The sequence below is a fragment of the Portunus trituberculatus genome, chromosome 4 (assembly GCF_017591435.1).
Source record: "Portunus trituberculatus isolate SZX2019 chromosome 4, ASM1759143v1, whole genome shotgun sequence".
NCBI classification, from domain to species: domain Eukaryota; kingdom Metazoa; phylum Arthropoda; class Malacostraca; order Decapoda; family Portunidae; genus Portunus; species Portunus trituberculatus.
In genome coordinates this window covers 5,250,071-5,270,503 of record NC_059258.1, presented here as the reverse complement: position 1 = coordinate 5,270,503, position 20,433 = coordinate 5,250,071, and the positions used below count along the sequence as shown (strand labels likewise).

The 20,433-nt window shown below is 40.6% G+C and overlaps 2 protein-coding genes across 10 annotated transcripts in view; both read right to left on the bottom strand.

The window, feature by feature from the left end:
• Positions 1 to 1,805: 1,805 nt before the first annotated feature.
• On the bottom strand, positions 1,806 to 11,297 carry LOC123512545 (amino acid transporter AVT1C-like). 5 transcript variants are annotated; one of them, XM_045268972.1, is made up of 6 exons: positions 6,741 to 6,873; positions 6,115 to 6,305; positions 5,614 to 5,855; positions 4,344 to 4,550; positions 3,223 to 3,418; positions 1,806 to 2,706 (listed from the first exon to the last, which is right to left on the bottom strand). In XM_045268972.1, exons 2-6 carry the CDS (start codon positions 6,183 to 6,185, stop codon positions 2,544 to 2,546), a joined length of 879 nt encoding a protein of 292 aa, XP_045124907.1. In that variant the 5' UTR covers positions 6,186 to 6,305; positions 6,741 to 6,873; the 3' UTR covers positions 1,806 to 2,543. The 5 variants fall into 5 exon arrangements, with proteins under 5 accessions (XP_045124907.1, XP_045124914.1, XP_045124921.1 ...); XM_045268979.1 differs by lacking the exons at positions 1,806 to 2,706; positions 3,223 to 3,418; positions 4,344 to 4,550 and adding exons at positions 7,919 to 8,046; positions 9,138 to 9,212; positions 11,268 to 11,297 and having other exon boundaries at positions 5,650 to 5,855; positions 6,741 to 6,912; XM_045268986.1 differs by lacking the exons at positions 1,806 to 2,706; positions 3,223 to 3,418; positions 4,344 to 4,550 and adding exons at positions 7,919 to 8,046; positions 9,138 to 9,212; positions 11,241 to 11,290 and having other exon boundaries at positions 5,665 to 5,855; positions 6,741 to 6,912.
• Positions 11,298 to 14,228: 2,931 nt separating this feature from the next.
• The window catches only part of LOC123512642 (amino acid transporter AVT1B-like), a 14,401-nt gene continuing 8,196 nt past the window's right edge, over positions 14,229 to 20,433 (bottom strand). For all 5 annotated transcript variants that reach the window (XM_045269088.1, XM_045269099.1, XM_045269117.1 and 2 more), the window contains 6 exons: positions 19,083 to 19,254; positions 18,244 to 18,435; positions 17,357 to 17,595; positions 16,645 to 16,851; positions 15,566 to 15,761; positions 14,229 to 14,403 (listed from right to left, as the gene is read on the bottom strand). In XM_045269088.1, coding sequence (XP_045125023.1) covers positions 14,241 to 14,403; positions 15,566 to 15,761; positions 16,645 to 16,851; positions 17,357 to 17,595; positions 18,244 to 18,435; positions 19,083 to 19,254 — 1,169 coding nt within the window. In that variant the 3' untranslated portion in view covers positions 14,229 to 14,240. The remainder of the gene's footprint in view (positions 14,404 to 15,565; positions 15,762 to 16,644; positions 16,852 to 17,356; positions 17,596 to 18,243; positions 18,436 to 19,082; positions 19,255 to 20,433) is intronic.

The following is a 20,433-nucleotide window of genomic DNA, read 5'->3' as shown; positions in this document are numbered from 1 at the left end:
AATTAGATGTAAGACCGCGAATGTTGCAGAAGTTAATGTAGAAAAAGTTGAGGGAGGTGTCAAGGCATTTGTGGTCATCAACAGGAGAGATGTCAGACCTGGGGACCTTTTTGGTCCCCTCCCCAGGAGACTCCGAGGCATTTATTTCGGGTCCCATTTTTCTTTTGAAGTTTGATTTGAAGTGAAGGGTGTATGTGTGGTAAGTGCATGTAGTTTCGTGTGAAGAAGGAGAGCTGTCTTTAGAGGGTAGGCTGTGACTACCCCCTTGAGTTGTGAGACACAAAGGGAAACATTCAGCGAGATCACAACCAGCTTTATTGGAAGTACTACTACTAGTACTACTACTACTATTACTACTACTACTACTACTACTACTACTACTACTACTACTACTACTACTACTACTACTATACTACTACTGCTACTACTACTACCTGAATAAGACATACCTACCTATTTGCAACCTATCATTCCCCCATCCATAAATTCATGTAATCTTATAAACCTTTCTGATGTGTTCCATATTCCTCTCCACTCTCCACACACGTCACTCTACAACCGTATTAAAAAACGCCTTCTCTTTTCACTACGACAATTTTCCAAGGCCACGGAGACAACTAGTTGGGTTTTAAAGACAGTTTCTCCTTTAATAAGCTAGAAATCTTCCTAATCTATCACCAGAACAGTGAAAATACCCTTAAAAACACGTGTATCTTCAACTGGAGCCTTTGGAAAGAAGCGATGATGAGAATGCAAAGCGTTTTAGAATATTGAGAAACGTTCAGACCTTCACGCAAGCTATTTTAAAAGGTTCCTGCTTAAGTGATACAAGTTTTTAAGGGCGTTTTTAGGGTTCTAGTGACAAATGAACAAGGCTTCTACACAATTCACAGGAGATACACCTTTAGAAACCCGTCCTGTCATCTCTGTGGCTTTGAAGAACGGTCGTGGTGAGAGAGCAGAGCGTTTCAGGGTATGAGTATACACGCTATGGCGTCAGAAAGGAACACTAAGGAGGGACAAGCAGCAGCAGACGTGTAGGCCCATAAAGTCAAGGTTACATAGGAAATAAAAATGTGAAAGTGTGATAAATGAAAGATAAAGAAAGTAAATCATTTTGTTTATTTATATTTACAGTCATAAATAACACAAAGAACAGAGAGAGAGAGAGAGAGAGAGAGAGAGAGAGAGAGAGAGAGAGAGAGAGAGAGAGAGAGAGAGAGAGAGAGAGAGCAGGGGCACGAGTCATTACCTCTCCCGCCAAGGTAGAATTAAGTTCCGTGGATCTCCCTTAATGAGAACATGAGACGCGTGTTAGGAACGTGTTACACCCTTTGCCGTCAGTGTTAGGAAGGGTGTTAGTGGTGTTACATGCCTTGTAGAAGGATTTGACGGTGTTGCGAAGGTGTTGCGAGTGTTAGGAAGGGTGTCAGTGGTGTTAAATGCATTCTAGAAGATTTTGACGGTGTTACGAAGGTGTTACGAGTGTTAGGAAGGGTGTTAGTGGTGTGACATGCATTCCAGAAAGTTTTGACGGTGTTACGAAGGTGTTACGAGTGTTAGGAAGGGTGTCAGTGGTGTTAAATGCATTCTAGAAGGCTTTGACGGTGTTACGAAGGTGTTACGAGTGTTAGGAAGGGTGTTAGTGGTGTTACATACATTCCAGAAGGTTTTGACAGTGTTTCGAAGGTGTTAGCAGTGTTAGGAAGGGTCTTAGTGGTGTTACATACATTCCAGAAGGTTTTGACAGTGTTTCGAAAATGTTGCAAATGTTAGGAAGATTGTTAGTGGTGTTAAATGTATTCTAGAAGGTTTTGACGGTGTTACGAGTGTTAGGAAGGGTGTTAATGGTGTTTCATGCATTTTAGAAGGTTTTGACGGTGTTGCAAAAGTGTTATGAGTGTTAGGAAGTGTGTTATTGATGTTGTAGAGGATGTTATGACTAATAGTGGTGTTCTGCTGGTGTTAATTGTGTTATTGGAGTTGGAAGTAGTGTATCGGGTGTTAGGGGGGTGTTATGAAGGTGTACAACGGTGTTAGGAGTGTGTTATAGGTGCCTGTGTGTTATGTAGGTTGTTATAGGGGTTAGGATGGTTTAGAAATGTTGTTAACGTGTAGTTTTATGTGTTAGGAATGGTATTAGAAGTTATGAAGGGTCTCGTTTCTCACATAAGATAAAGTCAGGATGTGTTAGGTGTGTTAGGAAGTGTTAGGTCAAAGTAAGGAAGTGTTAGCTTGTGTTAGGGATGTTAAGAGTAAAATCACGAGTTAGGAACGGTATTGCAAGTTATAAATGATATAGTTCCTCACATAAGGTAAAGTTAGGATGTGTTAAAAAGTGTTAGGCTAATGTAAGGAGGTGGTAGCATGTGTTAGGAATGTTAAGAGTAAAATCACGAGTTAGGAACGGTATTACAGGTTATGAAGATGTGTTAGGAAGTATCATTGACTAAAGTAAGGAGGTGGTAGCATATGTTAGGAATGTTAAGAATAAAAACACTAGTTAGGAACGGTATTACAAATTATGAAAAGTGTCAGGATCATCACTTGGACAAACTTGAACACTCACTAAAACTATTGAAACAGTTTGACGTAAAGGACACCTCAATCACATCATACAAGGCCGTGATAGTTGACAGCACCCCGCCCACCACGCCCACGATGATTGCCTCCACCAGGAACACCTTCTCCCAAAGCGGTATGCTCCTGAGGGAGGGTACAAAGTGGTGGTCAGACCTTCACATGTACACTGCTGGTAATGGTACTGGGGCTCCCATAATGCTGGGCCAGAAAGGTTAGCGTGTCATAGGAGGATACGTTCATATTGTAGTTAGACTTAAGAGAGAGAGAGAGAGAGAGAGAGAGAGAGAGAGAGAGAGAGGGAGAGAAATTTATACACAGAGACAGAAAGCTAGACAGACTAACAGACTTATATAAACAAAGAGATAGGGGAATTTGTCACTCTCTCTCTCTCTCTCACACACACACACACACACACACACACACACACACACACACACACACACACACACACACGCACACACACACACACACACACACGTTTCTGTTAATTAGCAAGCTGATTGATGAGAGAAAAAAAAAAAAAGAAAATGAAAACCAAATACAAACCTTCAACACACACACACACACACACACACACACACACACACACACACACACACACACACACACACACACACACACACACACACACACACTCACCTTTCCTGCCATGTCTTGTCACTCCTGTCCTTCACTAACTTCATGTACATCACTGGAGGGAGCACGAAGGTACACAGTGTTATGAGGGACCCGCCAATCAGGTTGAGAAGCTTGCCGAAGTTAGGAACAGCCAAACCAATGATCATTTGCATGGACACGACACTCGCTCTTACTATGCAGCGTTGGGGACTGAAGCCTGCAGTTAGGAATGGTGTTAGGAAGGATTCGATTGATGTTAGAGTGTGTTATAGGTGTGTGTGTGTTATGTATGTTGTTATAGGGGTTTAGATTCACTATAATGGATGTTGACGTGTATTGTTATGTTATGAACGTTAGTACAAGTTATGAAGGGTCTTGTTTTATCTTATAAGTAAATAAAGAATGTGTTAGGAATGATTGTTGTAAAGTTAGGAATGTTTTTGAGTGTTTTTGTTGGATTTTGGCATTTTTTTCAGTTGGTTTTCCGTTTTTAATTAGGAATATATGGTTTGTTTTGATTTTAGTTATGAATGTCTCTCTCTCTCTCTCTCTCTCTCTCTCTCTCTCTCTCTCTCTCTCTCTCTCTCTCTGTTTCTAGTTGGGAATATTTGTGCTAGGAATGTTTTTGTATTAGATATGAACGTCATTTGGAGAGATGGTTTTTCTGTAAGGTATGAATGTTTTTTTTGTATCAGTCGCTCAGTATGGGAATAATTCACTCACTCACTCACTCACTCACTCACTCACTCACTTACTTACTCACTCATTCACTCACTCACTCACTGCTTTAACTTTCCTCTTATTGAACGCCCGACTTCCTTCCTATCAAATTCTGACACTTATGTATCTCTTTCCGTTCCACCCTTACGCACACACACACACACACACACACACACACACACACACACACACACACACACACACACACACACACACACACACACACACACACACACACACACACACACACACACACACACTCCATCACTCACTCATTCCCTTACCTTTCATCACATTGAGCACGTAACTTACTTCTGATCAAATTTCCACACGCCAAATGTCTCTCTGTCTCTCTCTCTCTCTCTCACACACACACACACACACACACACACACACACACACACACACACACACTCCCTCACCTTTCCTCACATTAAACACTTCCTCCAAAGACTGATACACGGGGTTTGAACTGAGAAGGAAGGTGCAGAGCAAGTTTATGATCTGCATGGCGATAGCGACCAAAACTGCATTAGACATATCCACGCTGAGGATGATGTTGCTGCTCACTGCGTCTCCAATCTTGATGTAGCCAGCCAGGGCCACAGGCATGTACAGGGTGATGATGCCTGTGGAATATGGAGCTTTAGTATTATCAAGTAACGTTAGGGTTGGTGAGATCGTTGATGACTGTTGTGTCGTGAAGGTAGCAGTTGAATCTTGGGTGTTTTTTGATATGTAAAAGGGGAAAACTGGCTAAGGACAATGGGAGTTAACCCCTTCAGTACCATGACGCGTTTCCATATTCACTCTGCTTACTATTTGGTAGTTTTATGCAGATTCAGAAACTCATGTGGGGGATTAAAATAGTGAAGACTCTGGCCATTAATCTTCTGACCTCCATTGACACCTCATAATGTCAATAAAATGGTCTAATCGTACACAAATCTCAAGTTAAAAACCACTTAGTTGCCAGTTCCCGTGCAGGTCTGAGAGATTTAACCAAAAGAAAGGGTTAAATATCTTGAAACCTCAGGAATACTTTTATTACTTTATTACTCTACAAAAAAAAATATATATATTTCTAAGCAAGACTTTTTTTTGTCGAAACGTCAGAGTAATAAAGCTGTTTCTGGATCAAGCTGAGATTTATATATAACCTTCACTATTAATAAGAATTGGTGCCAGAATCCCGTCCACCTCCCTATGCAAGAGTTAATCAGCGTTCTCCATCATTCATACATATTCATCCTGTCTATCAAATATGCTGGAACACGTGCACGGAAGGAATATATATGACTAGTGACATATTTGAATGTATGGAGCAGGTGTGTAGAAATAAAAGCTTTCCACAGTAATTAGAGCTACAAATGTGTGAAGGAATATTGAGAGAGAGAGAGAGAGAGAGAGAGAGAGAGAGAGAGAGAGAGAGAGAGAGAGAGAGAGAGAGAGAGAGAGAGAGAGAGAGAAACTGGACTAATGCACCGTGGCTTAAGTTTCAGAAAAATGAGTAAAAACTAGACACTTTGTAAAGATGAATGAGGAACGAAGAGACAAAACAAAGAAAGAGAAAGAGAGAGAGAGAGAGAGAGAGAGAAAATGAGAAAGGGGAGAAATACAAAGAGGCTGATGGTCAAACAAGAGAGAAAGAAAAAGAGACAGATAGACACACAAACATCTAGCCAAACTTACCACTAAAACCAATAACAACACTCTGCCAAAATCGGGATCTGTTAGCCATGTCATTCTGGATGGTCGGGAAAGTTGCCATGCCTCCAAAAGCGAAGAGGATGGAGCCAAAACCCCGAGAGAAGGAAGGGACTGTGGGGTTAGGGTACGTTGGTGTGTCAAAATTCTCTTCGCTGAGGAATATTTGCACCACTATCACGACAATAGCCACCACTGTTGCGACCACTGCCAGTATAGACGCCTGCCTGTTGAAATATAAACGTGTACCTTGTGCTTTCAAAGGTTACGGGTAGGAAGGTGGATTTATATAGGGAATGCGTCATTATCCCACCTCTGCCACCATATGTAATCAGCAATAGTAGTACAGACGCCTTATTGTTGGACTGGAAAAGGGATAGATTGGGGTTTTCAAACGTTTAGGATAAGACAGTAAAATTGAATAGGAAAGTCGTCATCTCTCTCTCTCTCTCTCTCTCTCTCTCTCTCTCTGTCTCTCTCTCTCACCATAAGTCCTTAGGCGAGCCCAGCCAGGTGAGGGGATCAGGATAGCCCCAACAATGAGTATCACGTGACATTTGGTGAGGCAGAATTCAGCTTGTTCCTGCACCACGGCCGCCACCATCTCCGATATCAGGATCATGTGCACAGTGGAAGACCCGAACAGCTTCACCAGCACCAATATCTGCGTCACTCTCCTGAAATGCGAGGTTTAGTGCTTGTTTGGAAGAGAAATGTCAATCGTGTATGTGTTATTGCTGTTACTTGTGTACTCTCGTGAAGTAATCGTGTTTTGTTGGGCTTTTGTCAGTATTAGGGAAATGTTAATGAATATACTTTGTCTTTTGAAACCTATTTGACTCGTATTCTGAAACGGTTTGCTCTCCCACCATAAAAGATTTCAAAGGCCACAGAGACGCTTTTCCTGATTACCAAGTGCGTTTCTTTTATCAGTAATGTAAAAATCATGTTAACCTCTCACTAGAACCATAATAACACCTTTAAAAAGACGTGCAACTTCAAGCAGAGCCTTTCAAACAGAATACTCAGAGTTGAAGTGTTTGGAAATATAGCCCTTAATTACTGTGTTCATTCCACTCACGAGAGGAAGATTCAGTACACAATTCACTTACCCTCCAAAAGGACCCATTGATCTTTCGGCGATGAGTTTGTATGGCTGTCTGACACGGCCTTTGTATTCCTTCGGCCATCGCTCCTCCAAAATGACCCAGCTCTTGCCTAGACGCGTGCCCACAAACCCGACACTGAAGCAGAACAGGGGAAGCATGAAGATCCCAAGCCAACCTGCAGGGAGAAGGGTGTTAATGCTGTAAAAGTGACAGAAATAGGAACATAAGAACATAGAGTGAGGAAGCTGTAGAAGAAAGGATGCAGACACTGGAGTTTAAAAAGAAGAGTATCAGTTTTTTGGGGTCTGAAAAAGTACTGGGCTTTCAAAATAAAGTAGTAAGGTTATGAAAGAGTACTAGGATTTCTAAATAATGTTGGGAGTTTGAAAAGTATGAGTTTCAAAGAGTGTTAAGGTTTGAAAAGTACTAGAGTTTTAAAGGGTATTAAGTAGTTTGTGAAAGTATTAGGGTTTCTAAATAGTGTTGGGGGTTTGAAAAGTGCTAAAGTTTCAGAGAGTGTTAAGGGGTTTGAATGCGTACAAGAGTTTTTAAAGGGTGTTAATTTGAAAGAGTACTAGAGTTTCAAAAGGTGTTAAGTAGTTTCAAAGAGTACTAGAGTTTCAAAGAGGGTTAGGGGTTTGAAAGAGTACTAGTTTTAAAGAGTGTTAGCGGGTTTGAAAGAGAAACAAATTTTCAAAGAGTGTTGGGCATTGAAATTTACCATAGTTTTAAAAGGTATTAGGTAGTTTTAAATAGTACTAGTTTTAAATAGTACTAAATAGTACTAGGGTTTTGTAAAGTGCTAGTTTCAAATTATGTTGGGTTTTGAAAAGTACTGATTTCAAATAGTGATGGAGTTTGGAAGAGTACTAGAGTTTTAAAAGTGTTAGTGGGTTTAAAAATGTACTAGGTGTTCAAAGTATCTTAGGAACTTGATTAGGTTTGGTTAGGGTTTCCAAATAGTGTTGAGGATCTGAAAGAGCTTTGGGGTTTTGAAAGAGTGCCAAGGTTTCAAAATTGAGAGTTCGGAGTTTGAGAAATGATCAGTGTTTCAAAATAAAATAATGGAGCTTGAAAATAACACTATAATATCAAAACACAGCACTAGAATCTTAACCACCACCACCACCGCCATACCTAACACACCACCACCACCACTTCCTCTCTGTCCCTCACCTCACCTGTGTTGGCAAGTGCTCTGGGCAGGGCGAGGAAGCCAGCCCCCGCCATCTGGGCAATGAGGAAGAAGGCTGTCATCCCCATACTTAGAGCCTTCTTTCTCTGGGGCGCCTCTTCCATGGTCTCGCTGCTGCAGAAGGAGAAGAAGAAGGAGGAGGTGGAGGTGAAGAAGCATATGGTAAATGGGGTCTTATAGAATTAAATGTGATGGGAGTGGAAGAGATATGGATGAAATGTAGAAATGAAGGAAGGTTTAAGTTTAAGAATAGAGCGGGAAAAGAATATTATTAGAAAAAGAAAAGGAAAAGAAGAAAAGAAAAGAAAAATTACGAGAAGGGAAATGAAATGAAAATAGACTACGAGAAAGGAAGAGAGAAGGAAAAGGAGAGGAGGAAAAAAAGAGTGATTAGGAAGAAAAGGAAGGTAACAAGGGATACGAGAAGAAAGAGTAGACTAATAAAGAGGAAGAGAAAAGGAAAAACGAGAGATTAAGGAGAGAAAAACGATTACAAAAAGGCATATGAAAAGAAAAGAGACTAAGAGGAAGGAAGAGAGGAGAAGGAGAGAGGAGGAAAAGACTGGGATTAGGAAAATAAAAAAGGAAGATTTCAAGAAGGGATATGAGGAGAAAAGAAGAGAAAAACAAGAAGGAAGATAGAATGAGAAGGAGGGGAGGAGAAAAAGAGAGATTAGGAAGAAAGGGAAGATTACAAAAAGGGAAATGAAAAAAAAGGAAAGGATTAAGAAGGAAGAGAAGGAAAAAGGAGGACAGGAGGAAAGGAAAAGACCAATATAAGAAAAAGGAATGGAGGAATGAAAAGATTAGAAAGATTTGATAGATTTATTGATCTGTAGGTGTGTCAGTGTGGTGGAGAGTCACGCGCCAAAATAAGATGGAGGAACTCACGATAACAATAACAAGAATGAAGGAGATTAGATAAAAGGGAGATAGAGGGTTAAAGAATAGAGATGAGATACTACTACTACTACTGCTACTACTACTACTACTACTACTACTACTACTACTACTACTACTACTACTACTACTACTGCTTCTACTACTACTACTACTACTACTACTACTACTACTACTACTACTACTACTACTACTTCTACCCACCCACTGAAACATATCCTTACGTATGAACTGTGTGTGTGTGTGTGTGTGTGTGTGTGTGTGTGTGTGTGTGTGTGTGTGTGTGTGTGTGTGTGTTTCCTTACCTGTCAGGGGGCAAGGGGGATGTGTCGTCCGCCATCTTGTTTTACACCTGCCTCTTCTCACACACACACACACACCTGTTGGGCGAGATGGAGTGGAGGAGGAGAAGGAGGGAAAGAGTTTAAGGTGAAAGGAACTCATGAATAAAAATAGGTTAAGTTTTTTTTTTTCTGTCTCTCTCTCTCTCTCTCTCTCTCTCTCTCTCTCTCTCTCTCTCTCTCTCTCTCTCTCTCGTTTAATATTGTTAGTAGAAGTAAAAATGAGATAAAGAAAAACACTTTAATGCTTCGAAATAGACTATGGAGGAGAAAAAGGAAATCGAGGAAAAAAATAGACAAAGGAGAAAGGAAAAATATCAGGACATAAAATATTCATCCTGTTGTATCGCCAAGGCAACGAGAAGTAAACAATGTCAATAATTCAAATTGAAAAACTCTCTTAACTCCTTCAGCACTGGGACGCATTTTTACCTTGAGTTTTGGGTACAATTAGAGGATTTTATTGACATTAGGAAGGGTCTCTGGAGGTCAGAAGATTGATGGGTAGAGTCTTCACTATTTTAACTCCTTCAGCACTGGGACGCATTTTTACCTTGAGTTTTGGGTACAATTAGACGATTTTATTGACATTAGGAAGGGTCTATGGAGGTCAGAAGATTGATGGGTAGAGTCTTCACTATTTTAACCCCTTCAGCACTGGGACGCATTTTTACCTTGAGTTTTGGGTACAATTACACGATTTTATTGACATTAGGAAGGGTCTATGGAGGTCAGAAGATTGATGGCTAGAGTCTTCACTATTTCAATCCCCACATGAGTTTCTGAATCTGTGGAAAATCACCAAATAATAAACACTACATATGAAAACGTGGCATGGTACTGAAGAAATTTTAACCCGGACAGGTGAACCAGGTGACATAAATAAAGACCTTACCTGCGTACCCCACCTGTATACATCTCTCGTATTAACACTTTTCTTCCATCAACTCTTCTTTAACACTTTCACTGCGATACGTAACAATGAACAGCACCAGAAGCATTGTGTGATATCTTTTTAAGCATGCGTAAGATACAAGGGGACAGGAGAGAATATATCTGCATTTTTCTACCGAGTTTATAGATTCAGTGTAGGTGTAGAAGGCGTAGCAATACCTCACAGTGATAGACAGTTCAAAAAAGGTGTGCCAGATAACAGCCAAGGGGTTCAAATGTAGAATATAAGGAGTAGTAAAATGTTCAAAATGTTTCAAATGTGTAGCTTCAAATGTTTCACCTGTATAGCTTCACGTGTATAGCCTCACCTGTTTAGCTTCACCTTGTATAGCTTCACCTGTAAAGTTTCACCTGTTTAGCTTCACCTGTATAGCTTCACCTGTATAGTTTTACCTGTTTAGCTTCACCTGTATAGCTTCACCTGTTTAGCTTCACCTGTATAGTTTCACCTGTATAGCTTCAAGTGTATAGCTTTACCTGTATAGCTTCACCTGTTTAGCTTCAAGTGTATAGCTTTACCTGTATAGCTTCACCTGTTTAGCTTCACCTGTATAGCCTCACCTGTATAGCTTCACCTGTATAGCTTCACCTGTATAGCCTCACCTGTATAGCCTCACCTGTATAGCCTCACCAGTATAGCTTCACCTGTATAGCCTCACCTGTTTAGCTTCACCTGTATAGCTTCACCTGTATAGCTTTACCTGGGCATTGTGTCAGGGAAGTCAGTGCAAGACGTTTCAGGTAAAAGTTCTATTTGTTTCAGGTAAAAAATTGTATTAGTCACGTAACTTTAGATGTCACGGCTTGAGTTTTAGTGTGTGTGAGTCAGTTCATATGAGAAACTGTGAGTATAGAGTGGCATTAGGGGTGTAGAAGCGAGGCTGAGGCTGTGTGGGTGTGTCAGAGAGAGAGAGAGAGAGAGAGAGAGAGAGAGAGAGAGAGAGAGAGAGAGAGAGTAGAGAGAGGAGAAAGAAAAGGATTAATAGAAAGATTTATGTTATGAGAGAAAGCTTGTAATGGAAGTCACTGAGACACACACACACACACACACACACACACACACACACACACACACACACACACACACACACACACACACGTACACTCACGCACATGCACACACGCACGCACACGACGAACCAGAAGTGTCACAAGGCAAACTGGTTAACAAACTGAGAACTCTTACTTACTCTCCCTCTCTCTCTCCTCTCCTCTCCTCTCCTCTCTCCTCTCCTCTCCTCTCTCCCTCTCTCTGTGTCTTCTTGGCCACTCATTAGATAAAATAGAGATAACATTTGTCCCCTTACGCCAAATTAGGGAGAGAGAGAGAGAGAGAGAGAGAGAGAGAGAGAGAGAGAGAGAGAGAGAGAGAGAGAGAGAGAGAGAATTTTGACTGACATAAATCCACTTGAAAAAAAATATTATTATTATTATTATTATTATTATTATTATTATTATTATTATTGTTGTTGTTGTTGTTGTTGTTGTTGTTGTTGTGGTTGTTGCTGTTATAGTAGTAGTAGTAGTAGTAGTAGTAGTAGTAGTAGTAGTTGTTGTAGTAGTAGTAATAGCAGTGTTGTAGTAGTAATAGTAGAAGTAGTAGTAGTAGTAGTAGTAGTAGTAGTAGTAGTAGTAGTAGTAGTAGTAGTAGTAGTAGTAATAGTAGTAGAAGTAATAGCAGTTATTTTGTTTTTTTATCATATTCATCAACCTCTTTTCACCACCACCACCACCACCACCACCACCACCACCAGCCGTGCCATCACCACCACCACCACTATCACCACTATCACCTGGTATCTGTTTCCCCATACGTTATTTCATCACACATTGCTTATCACTTATCGAAGCTTCACTTTTGACCAATCTCTTCACAGATAACCTTCGCGTCTCCATTAAAAAGAAAATCTGCTCCAATTTCTCCTTCATTGTTGCTCTAAGATATAAAAGAAAAGATGGCGTTGTCTGTCATTTTCAATTTCTTTTGTTTTTTCATTTATCATTTCTTTATAAATTGCAAAGTTTGGGATTAAAAATTTCTGTGGGAATACCTGTTTTCTCATCACTGTATTAAAATCCCTCCGTTTTCTACGAACCACACCTTACATGTCGTCCTACAGAAATAGTAATAATAATGATACAAAAAAATGAAATAAAATCAAATAAATAATAATAATAGTGAAGTCTGCCCTTAAAAGTTTTCTGTAATGCATATCTCAAACTATTCCTCGTCACTGAATGAAAGCGTTGGGTCTGGATAGTCAGCCTGTTGGGTCTCGCTAAATGTAGTGGATGTAACCAGAAATGCCACGAAGCCCTGGCAACGCTTCCCAACAATAACAAAGCAACGTTCGAGGCCGCCACCGTCAAAGTGTTTTCAGAGATTCTTAATGTAATTCTGTTGACATCCGACCTCTTTTGCATTACACGTTCTTCCATTTAATCTCTTCAGTACCACGACGCGTTTCCATATTCATTCTGGTGACTACTTGATGATTTTGTACAGCTTCAGAAACATATGTTGGGATTAAAATAGTGAAGACTATGGCCATTAATCTTCTGACCTCCGCAAACCCTTCCTAATATCAATAAAATGGTCTAATCACACCTTATATTCATTCTGGTGACTCTTTGGTGATTTTATACAGCTTTAGAAACATATGTTGAGATGAGAATAGTGAAGACTGTGGCCATTAATCTTTTGACCTCCATAGACCTTTCCTAATATCAATAAAATCCTCTAGTCACACTCAAAAATGAAGGTAAAAATGTTTCTCGGTATTAAAGGGGCCAGTGCTCCCTTACCCAAAAAGGTAAACTTCCTACAGGTCCCCCAAGATGGCTGGAAATGAGAGGTGGGCATACGTTGGCGTTGAAAACAATTATAACTCAAAAAAATATTGATATGTGATGGGAATGGCATACCATCAATCATTTTAATACATTTCTCACCAGGAAAAAACAGGAAAAAAAACATGAGCTCCTTCACAGACTCTAGGGTTGGGTGAAACTGCAAATTGACGGATAATAATAATAATGATACAAAAACTAGCAAATAATGACAGGTACAAAAAATAGCGAGGTTTTCCCATAATAGTTTTCTGTAATGCTTATCTTCCGTTATCACTGCTGACTTTGTGGTTAAGATATCGTACCGTGCTCGCATCTTGACCTCCTGAGCGTTGCCGGGAAGACGCTGCGATGACAGATAAGGATAACAGATAAGGAGGCCAGTCACCGTACCATCCACCACCACCATCACCACCATCCATCACATCGTACCCTCTGCCTGGACTTTCTGTGATACCCGCCCCTTATCTGTCTTTATCTTTCATCTACTAATCCCTATACACTATTTATCTATCTATCTGCCAGTTGTCCTAATTCTCTACTTCTCTATTTCTCCTTCAGTTCTTTTTCTATTTATTTTCCGTTGTTTTTGAAGACTTCTCACTGATACGGTATCCGCTTCCTTTATCTGTTGTACGAGTTGTCCTGATAACGCTGACTTGTACGAATCTTTATCTCGCCCTCACCTTGTTTTTTCTTTTTTTTATTTATTTATTTCTTTTAAGATTGCTAATAGGTTTCGATAGATGGAATTTCACGTGATGGCTCTGCTTACTATTAGGCAATTTTGTAGAGCTTCAGAAACTTATGTGGGGATTAAAATAGTAAAGACTGTGGCCATTAATCTTCTGACCTTCATAGACCCTTGCTAATGTCAATAAAATCGTCTTATCGTACACAAAACTCAAAATGTTTAACCTCTTCAGTACCTTCACGCTTTTTCACATTCATTTTGCTTATTATTTGGAGGTTTTATATAGCTTCAGAGACTTATGTGGGGGATTAGAATAGTGAAGACTGGCTATCAACCTTCTGACCTCCATAGACCCTTCCTAATGTCAATAAAATGGTCTAATCATACCCAATCTCAAGGTAAGAATGTGTCCCAGTACTGATTAGAATACTGAGGACTGGCTGTTAATCTTCTGACCTCCATAGACCTTCCCTAATGCAAATAAAATGGTCTAATCGTACACAAATCTTAAGGTAAAAATGTTTCCCAGTACTGAATGGGTCAAATGAGAGTCAGTGTAGATGAAGCGTTTAATTTGTAAGGAGTGGACAATTGCTGAAGTCGATGAAGCAGTTTCCGTCGAAGGAGGCTGTGACGACATCATACACAGCGATAATGGTGGCCAGGACGCCGCCAATGACACCCACTATGATGATCTCAATTAGAAACGCCCTCTCCCACGCCGGTAGAGTTCTGGCGGGAGAAGAATAAGAGAAGGACATACACACTCTGTCTCGCACCTTTCAACCCTTCAGTAACATGACGCGTTTCTGTATTCATTCTGGTGACTATTTGGTGATTTTATACAGCTTCAGAAACTTATGTGGCCATTAATCTTCTGACCTCTATAGACTCTTCCTAATATCAATAAAATGGTCTAATCATACATAAATCTCATGGTAAAAATATGTCCCAGTACTAAAGGGATTAATATAGTGAAGACTTTGGCCATTAATCTTCTTATAGACTCTTCCTAATGTCAATAAAATGGTCTAATCATACATAAATCTCATGGTAAAAATGTGTCCCAATACTAAAGGGGTTAGAATAGTGAAGACTGTGGCCATTAATATTCTGACCTCGATAGATCCTTCCTAATGTCAAGAAAATGGTCTAATGGTACACAAAACTCAAGGTAAAAATGTGTCCCAGTAATGAAGGAGTTAACACGTGCCCTGAAGCTGCGAAGTATAGTCCTGCCCAGAGAGAGAGAGAGAGAGAGAGAGAGAGAGAGAGAGAGACGACACACTAACACACTCGCTGACGCCTTTAACACTTTCCCCGAAGAGATATGTTACGACAAGACACAAGATGAACTCCGGCTCACTAAAAACTCATCACATCTTTTCTTAGTTATTGCTCCTCTTGTATTATGAAGAAACTTACACCAAACTCCTACAGCAAAAATCTCAGCGCATTTTTCTTCCAGTTATTGTTTCTCCTATCGGTGTTATGACAGAAGCTCAATTCGTACAGCAAAACACAACGCCATTGCTCTCAGTTCTTGCTCTTCATCGATATTATGAAGAAACTTAAACTTAACTCGTACACCAAACTCAACTTACCTTTCTCTTTCAGTTCTTGTTCTTAATCGATGTTATAACAGGACAAACTAGACTCGTACATCAAATTCAACACCATTTCTCTCAGTCCTTTATCATGACAGAACACAACGTAAACTCATGCACCAAACTCAACACACTTTTCTCTCTCAATTCTTGTTTGTAATCGATGTTATGACAGGATAAACTAGACTCGTATAGCAAAATTCAACACCATTTCCCTCAGTCCTTGGTCCTCCTTACCGGTGTTATGAAGAAGCTGAACTAAACTCATGCACCAAAACTCAATATACCTTTTCTTCCAGTTTTTGTTACTCCTGTCCCCCACGAGTCTCATGTACATCACTGGCGGCAGGACAAAGGTACACAGTGTTATGAGGGACCCGCCAATCAGGTTAAGAATCTTGCCAAAGTTAGGAACAGCCAGACCAATGAGTATTTGAAGGATAACTATAACAGCTCGAACAATGCAGCGACGTGGCCCGAAACCTGAGTGAGGAATGCTTGGTGTTAGGAATGTGACAAGTTATGAATGTTTTTTTTTTTTTTTTTTTTTTGAAGCTTGTTGAGGTTGAGATTTGACGTTGTTTATTTATTTATTTATTTATTTATTTATTTATTTATTTATTTGCTTTTTTGTTGTGTATTTTGACTGTTTCATTTATTCTATCTTTAATGTAAACTCAGTCAGTCAGTCAGTTATCTGTTTAACCACGCCACACTCACCCACACGCCACAACTCACTCGCATCCATTAATTCAATCTACTAATTCACTCACTCACTCACTCACTCACTCACTCACATATAGGCTTATAAATACGCACACATACACTCACTCACACACACACACACACACACACACACACACACACACACACACACACACACACACACACCACGTAGTGTAGTGGTTAGCACGCTCGACTCACAATCAAGAGGGCCGGGTTCGAGTCCCGGTAAGCGGCGAGGCAAATGGGCTTGGGTGTTAATATGTGGGGTGTGTTCACCTAGCAGTAAATAGGTAGGGGATGTAACTGGAGGGGTTGTGGCCTCGCTGTCCCGGTGTGTGGAGTGTGTTGTGGTCTCAGTCCTACCCGAAGATCGGTCTATGAGCTCTGAGCTCGCTCCGTAATGGGAAGACCAGTAGGAGACCGAGGTGAATTACACACACACACACACACACACACACACACACACACACACACACACACACATCTCTCTCTCTCTCTCTCTCACACACACACACACACACACACACACATTCTCTCTCTCTCTCTCTCTCTCTCACACACACGCACACATCTCTCTCTCTCTCTCTCTCTCTCTCTCTCTCTCTCTCTCTCTCTCTCTCTCTCTCTCTCTCTCACTCACGTTTGGGCACATTGATAAGCTCCTCAATGGACTGGTACACGGTGTTGGAGCTTATGAGGAAGGTACACATTAGATTCACTATTTCCATGGCTATCGCTACAATCACGATCGGAGTCATTGTAACGCTCATTATAACGTTGCTCTCCACAGCGTCTCCGAGCTTGATGTACCCCACCAGAGCCACGGGAAGGTACAGAGAGAGGATACCTGTGGAAATACGAGTGTTTTTGTGGTTTGCTTTGAATTCTGATGTCTGTTTGGTTTAGAAATGTAAGGTTACGTGTGGTTTTCTGTCGCGGAGGTAAAATATGGATGAAAGATTTGTGACTACTGGTTATCTCTTGCATCAGGAAGGTGGATAGAATAGTGGAAAATGATATACCATTACGAGTGCCTCATTTCCTTACATTACAGCAAAAATGAGGCGAAAAAACGTTGCTTATAGATCACCTTACCTTACGATGACCAGATTTAGACGATGCAAGGTAAAAAGGTAAAAAACACACACCTGGAACACTATCACAGGTTAACAAGATGTAAAAAAATGCAATGTACCTGAGATGGGCAGTAATGCAAGCTTGATATAACGAGGTGAAGGTGTGAAAAATTGCTGGCTTTGTTAGAGAGAGAGAGAGAGAGAGAGAGAGAGAGAGAGAGAGACGAGAAGACTAAAATTAGACACACACACACACACACAAACACACACACTCACCAGTAAAGCCGATGATAACACTCTTCCAGAACTGCGAGCGATCTGACATGTCGTTCTGAATGGTCGGAAACACAGCAGCGCCACCAAATGAAAACAAGATGGATCCGAAGCCACGAGCGAAGGACACAAGGGTAGGGTTTGGGTAGGTTGGCGTGGGTAAGTCTTCCTCGAGAAATATCTGCACCAGTATCACCACCACAGCCGCTGCAGTTGACACCACCGCCAAAATAGAAGCTTGCCTGTTGTGTTGAAAAGTCTTGTTGATTTGTTGTGGGTTTAAAGGGTTTAGTAATGTTCAGTGTAAATTCTGTTTAGTGTGGGTTTCCTAATTTTTTTTCTTCTTTCTGCTTCTCTTTCTATTGTGTTTCTCCCTCCTTATTTTTTACTTTCGTTTTTTTCTTTTGTTTCTCTCTCTTTCCTTCCCTCTCCCTCTTCTCTCTTCTCTACGTCTTTTTTTTTTCCACTTTCTCTTCCTTTTATTTAGTTTCCCCTCTCTTCTCTTACCTCACTAATTCATTCATTCACTCACTCACTCACTCTCATTCACCCACTCACTCACTACATAAACTACACATATTTTACCATTAATTTTGCCTGTACACTTTGAAATGCATGGAACAATGTACAGTGAATGGCATGAAGTATCTATCTCACACATTGTTGCTTCAGATATGATGTATAAATAGTATGTTTTTTGATGCATAAATTCATCAGTGAAGACTAAATGGATGTTATTACTCTCTCTCTCTCTCTCTCTCTCTGGTAAAACTAGTATTTCTATCTATATTTGTCTAACTTTCTCTCATATTGGTAACACACACACGCACACACACACACACACACACGCACACACACACACACACACTCTCTCTCTCTCTCTCTCTCACCAGAAGTCTTTAGGAGAGCCCAGCCAGGTAATGGGAATAAGACAAGCTCCCACAACAATAAGGGCGTGGCATTTGGTGAAACAAGCCCCGGCCTCTGTCTGCACCACGGCCGCCAGCATCTCTGATATAAGAATGAGGTGCACGTTGGTAGTTCCGAAGAGATTCAGCACCACGGACCACAGTGTTATGCTCCTGGGAAGAAAGAGGTACGTTGAAAGCTACACTGATTGGCCATACACTACAAAACGCTGTGGATTGAGGGAGAGATGTGTGACTGATGGAGTGAGTGACAACATACACAGGTTAATTGTAGTTATGTTATTGGGGTGTGTGTGTGTGTGTGTGTGTGTGTGTGTGTGTGTGTGTTTGTGTTAGTGGTAGAGTGAGTGAGTTAGAACACACACGCAAGTTAATGGGTGGTTATGTTTTTTTTAGTGTTCTTTGTATGTGTGTGTGTGTGTGTGTTGTTTCATAGAAGTAATGTTAAGGCTAATTTGTTAATACTTATTGTTTTTGTGGGGTTATTTGTTCTCTCTCTCTCTCTCTCTCTCTCTCTCTCTCTCTCTCTCTCTCTCTCTCTCTCTCTCTCTCTCTCTCTCTCTCTCTCTCTCTCTCTCTCTCTCTCTCTCTCTCTCTTTCATTATTTTCCCCTTCTCTTCTCTTACCAATCAACTTTTTCAATATATCAGTCAGTTTATTCACTCACTCACTCACTCACACACACACTCACTCACTCACTCTCTTTCTTTCATGACTCGTATCCTCTGTTCTCTCACCAATTCACTCATTATCAGTCAGTCTTCAGGTCATCTCACTCACTCATTCACTCTCTTACTTACCTCCCAACCTTGCCTAATGACCTCTCCGAAATATCCATGTAAGGTTGTCTGACTGCTCCCTTGTACGTCTCTGGCCACCTCTCCTCCAGGATCACCCAGCTCTTCCCTAGTCTTGTTCCTATGAAGGCCACACTGCAGCAAAACATTGGCATCATAACTGTTCCAAGCCAACCTGTGTGTGAAGATGAGGGGTCGTGAATTCCTTGGGTTATTTGAGGTAGTCGTGGTGATGGTGGTGGTGATGGTGGAGAGGTATGAAGGAGAGATGATAATGGTATGGTTAGAGAGAAGAAAGATAAGGAGAGAAGAGGGTTAAGTGGAGAAAGAGGAGTAGGAGACGAGGAAGAGGATGAAGAGGAAAAGATGGAGGAGGAAAGTGAATGAGAAGGAGGAAGAGGGTGGAAGGTGAGGTGGAGAAAGAGGAGTAGAAAAGAAGGAGAGGATGAAGAAGAAAGGGATGGAGGAGGAAAGCAAATAAGGAGAAGGAGGAGGAGGAGGAGGAGGGAGATGAGAGGGGATAGATAGAAGGAAAAGAAGAAATATAAGTAGCAGAGATGAAGAAGACTAAGAAAGAAAAAATAAGAAAAAGAACAATAATACCACCACCACCACCACACCACCACCACCACCACCACCACAACAACAACAACAACGGAGGATACAAAATTGATACCAAATAAAAAAAAAAAGTGACAAAAAAGTGTTTTACAAATAATTAACCCAACCTTGCTGCCACTAACTGTTATCTGCCATTACAAGCTTGTCTGAGGTGATTACAAGTGGCGCGTGCGGTTCTTCATCTCGCCACCCGCTGATAATGCACCTGTTCATTCCCTGGCTAATTACCACACCTAGTAACTAACTCTCGTTCCTCCTCACTTGTGTAATCTAATTTGTTCGTGTTTTCTGTTTGTTTTGAGCTTAAGGTTGTTTTGTTTGAAGGTTTGTGTGTGTGTGTGTGTGTGTGTGTGTGTGTGTGTGTGTGTGTGTGTGTGTGTGTGTTTGAGATGTTTTAGGTTAGGCTAGGTTGGGTTAGGTTAGGTTAGGTTGAGTTAAGGTTCAGATTAGGTTAAGATTAGGTTAGGTTACGTGTCAAATATGTCTCTTTAATCTTTGTTTGTCTAATGCAGTGTTTCCCAACCTTTTCGCAGCGATTACCCAAAAATACAATTTCACAATTATCCATTACCCCAATGAACAAATACTCGTAATAAAGGAAAAGAAGTAACTTTATTTCATACTTCAAAAGCAGACAAAATAGAAACTATGCAATACAATAATGCAAATCTATAATAGGAAAATAAGTAATTTTATTTCATACATCAAAAGCAGACAAATTAATAGAAACTAT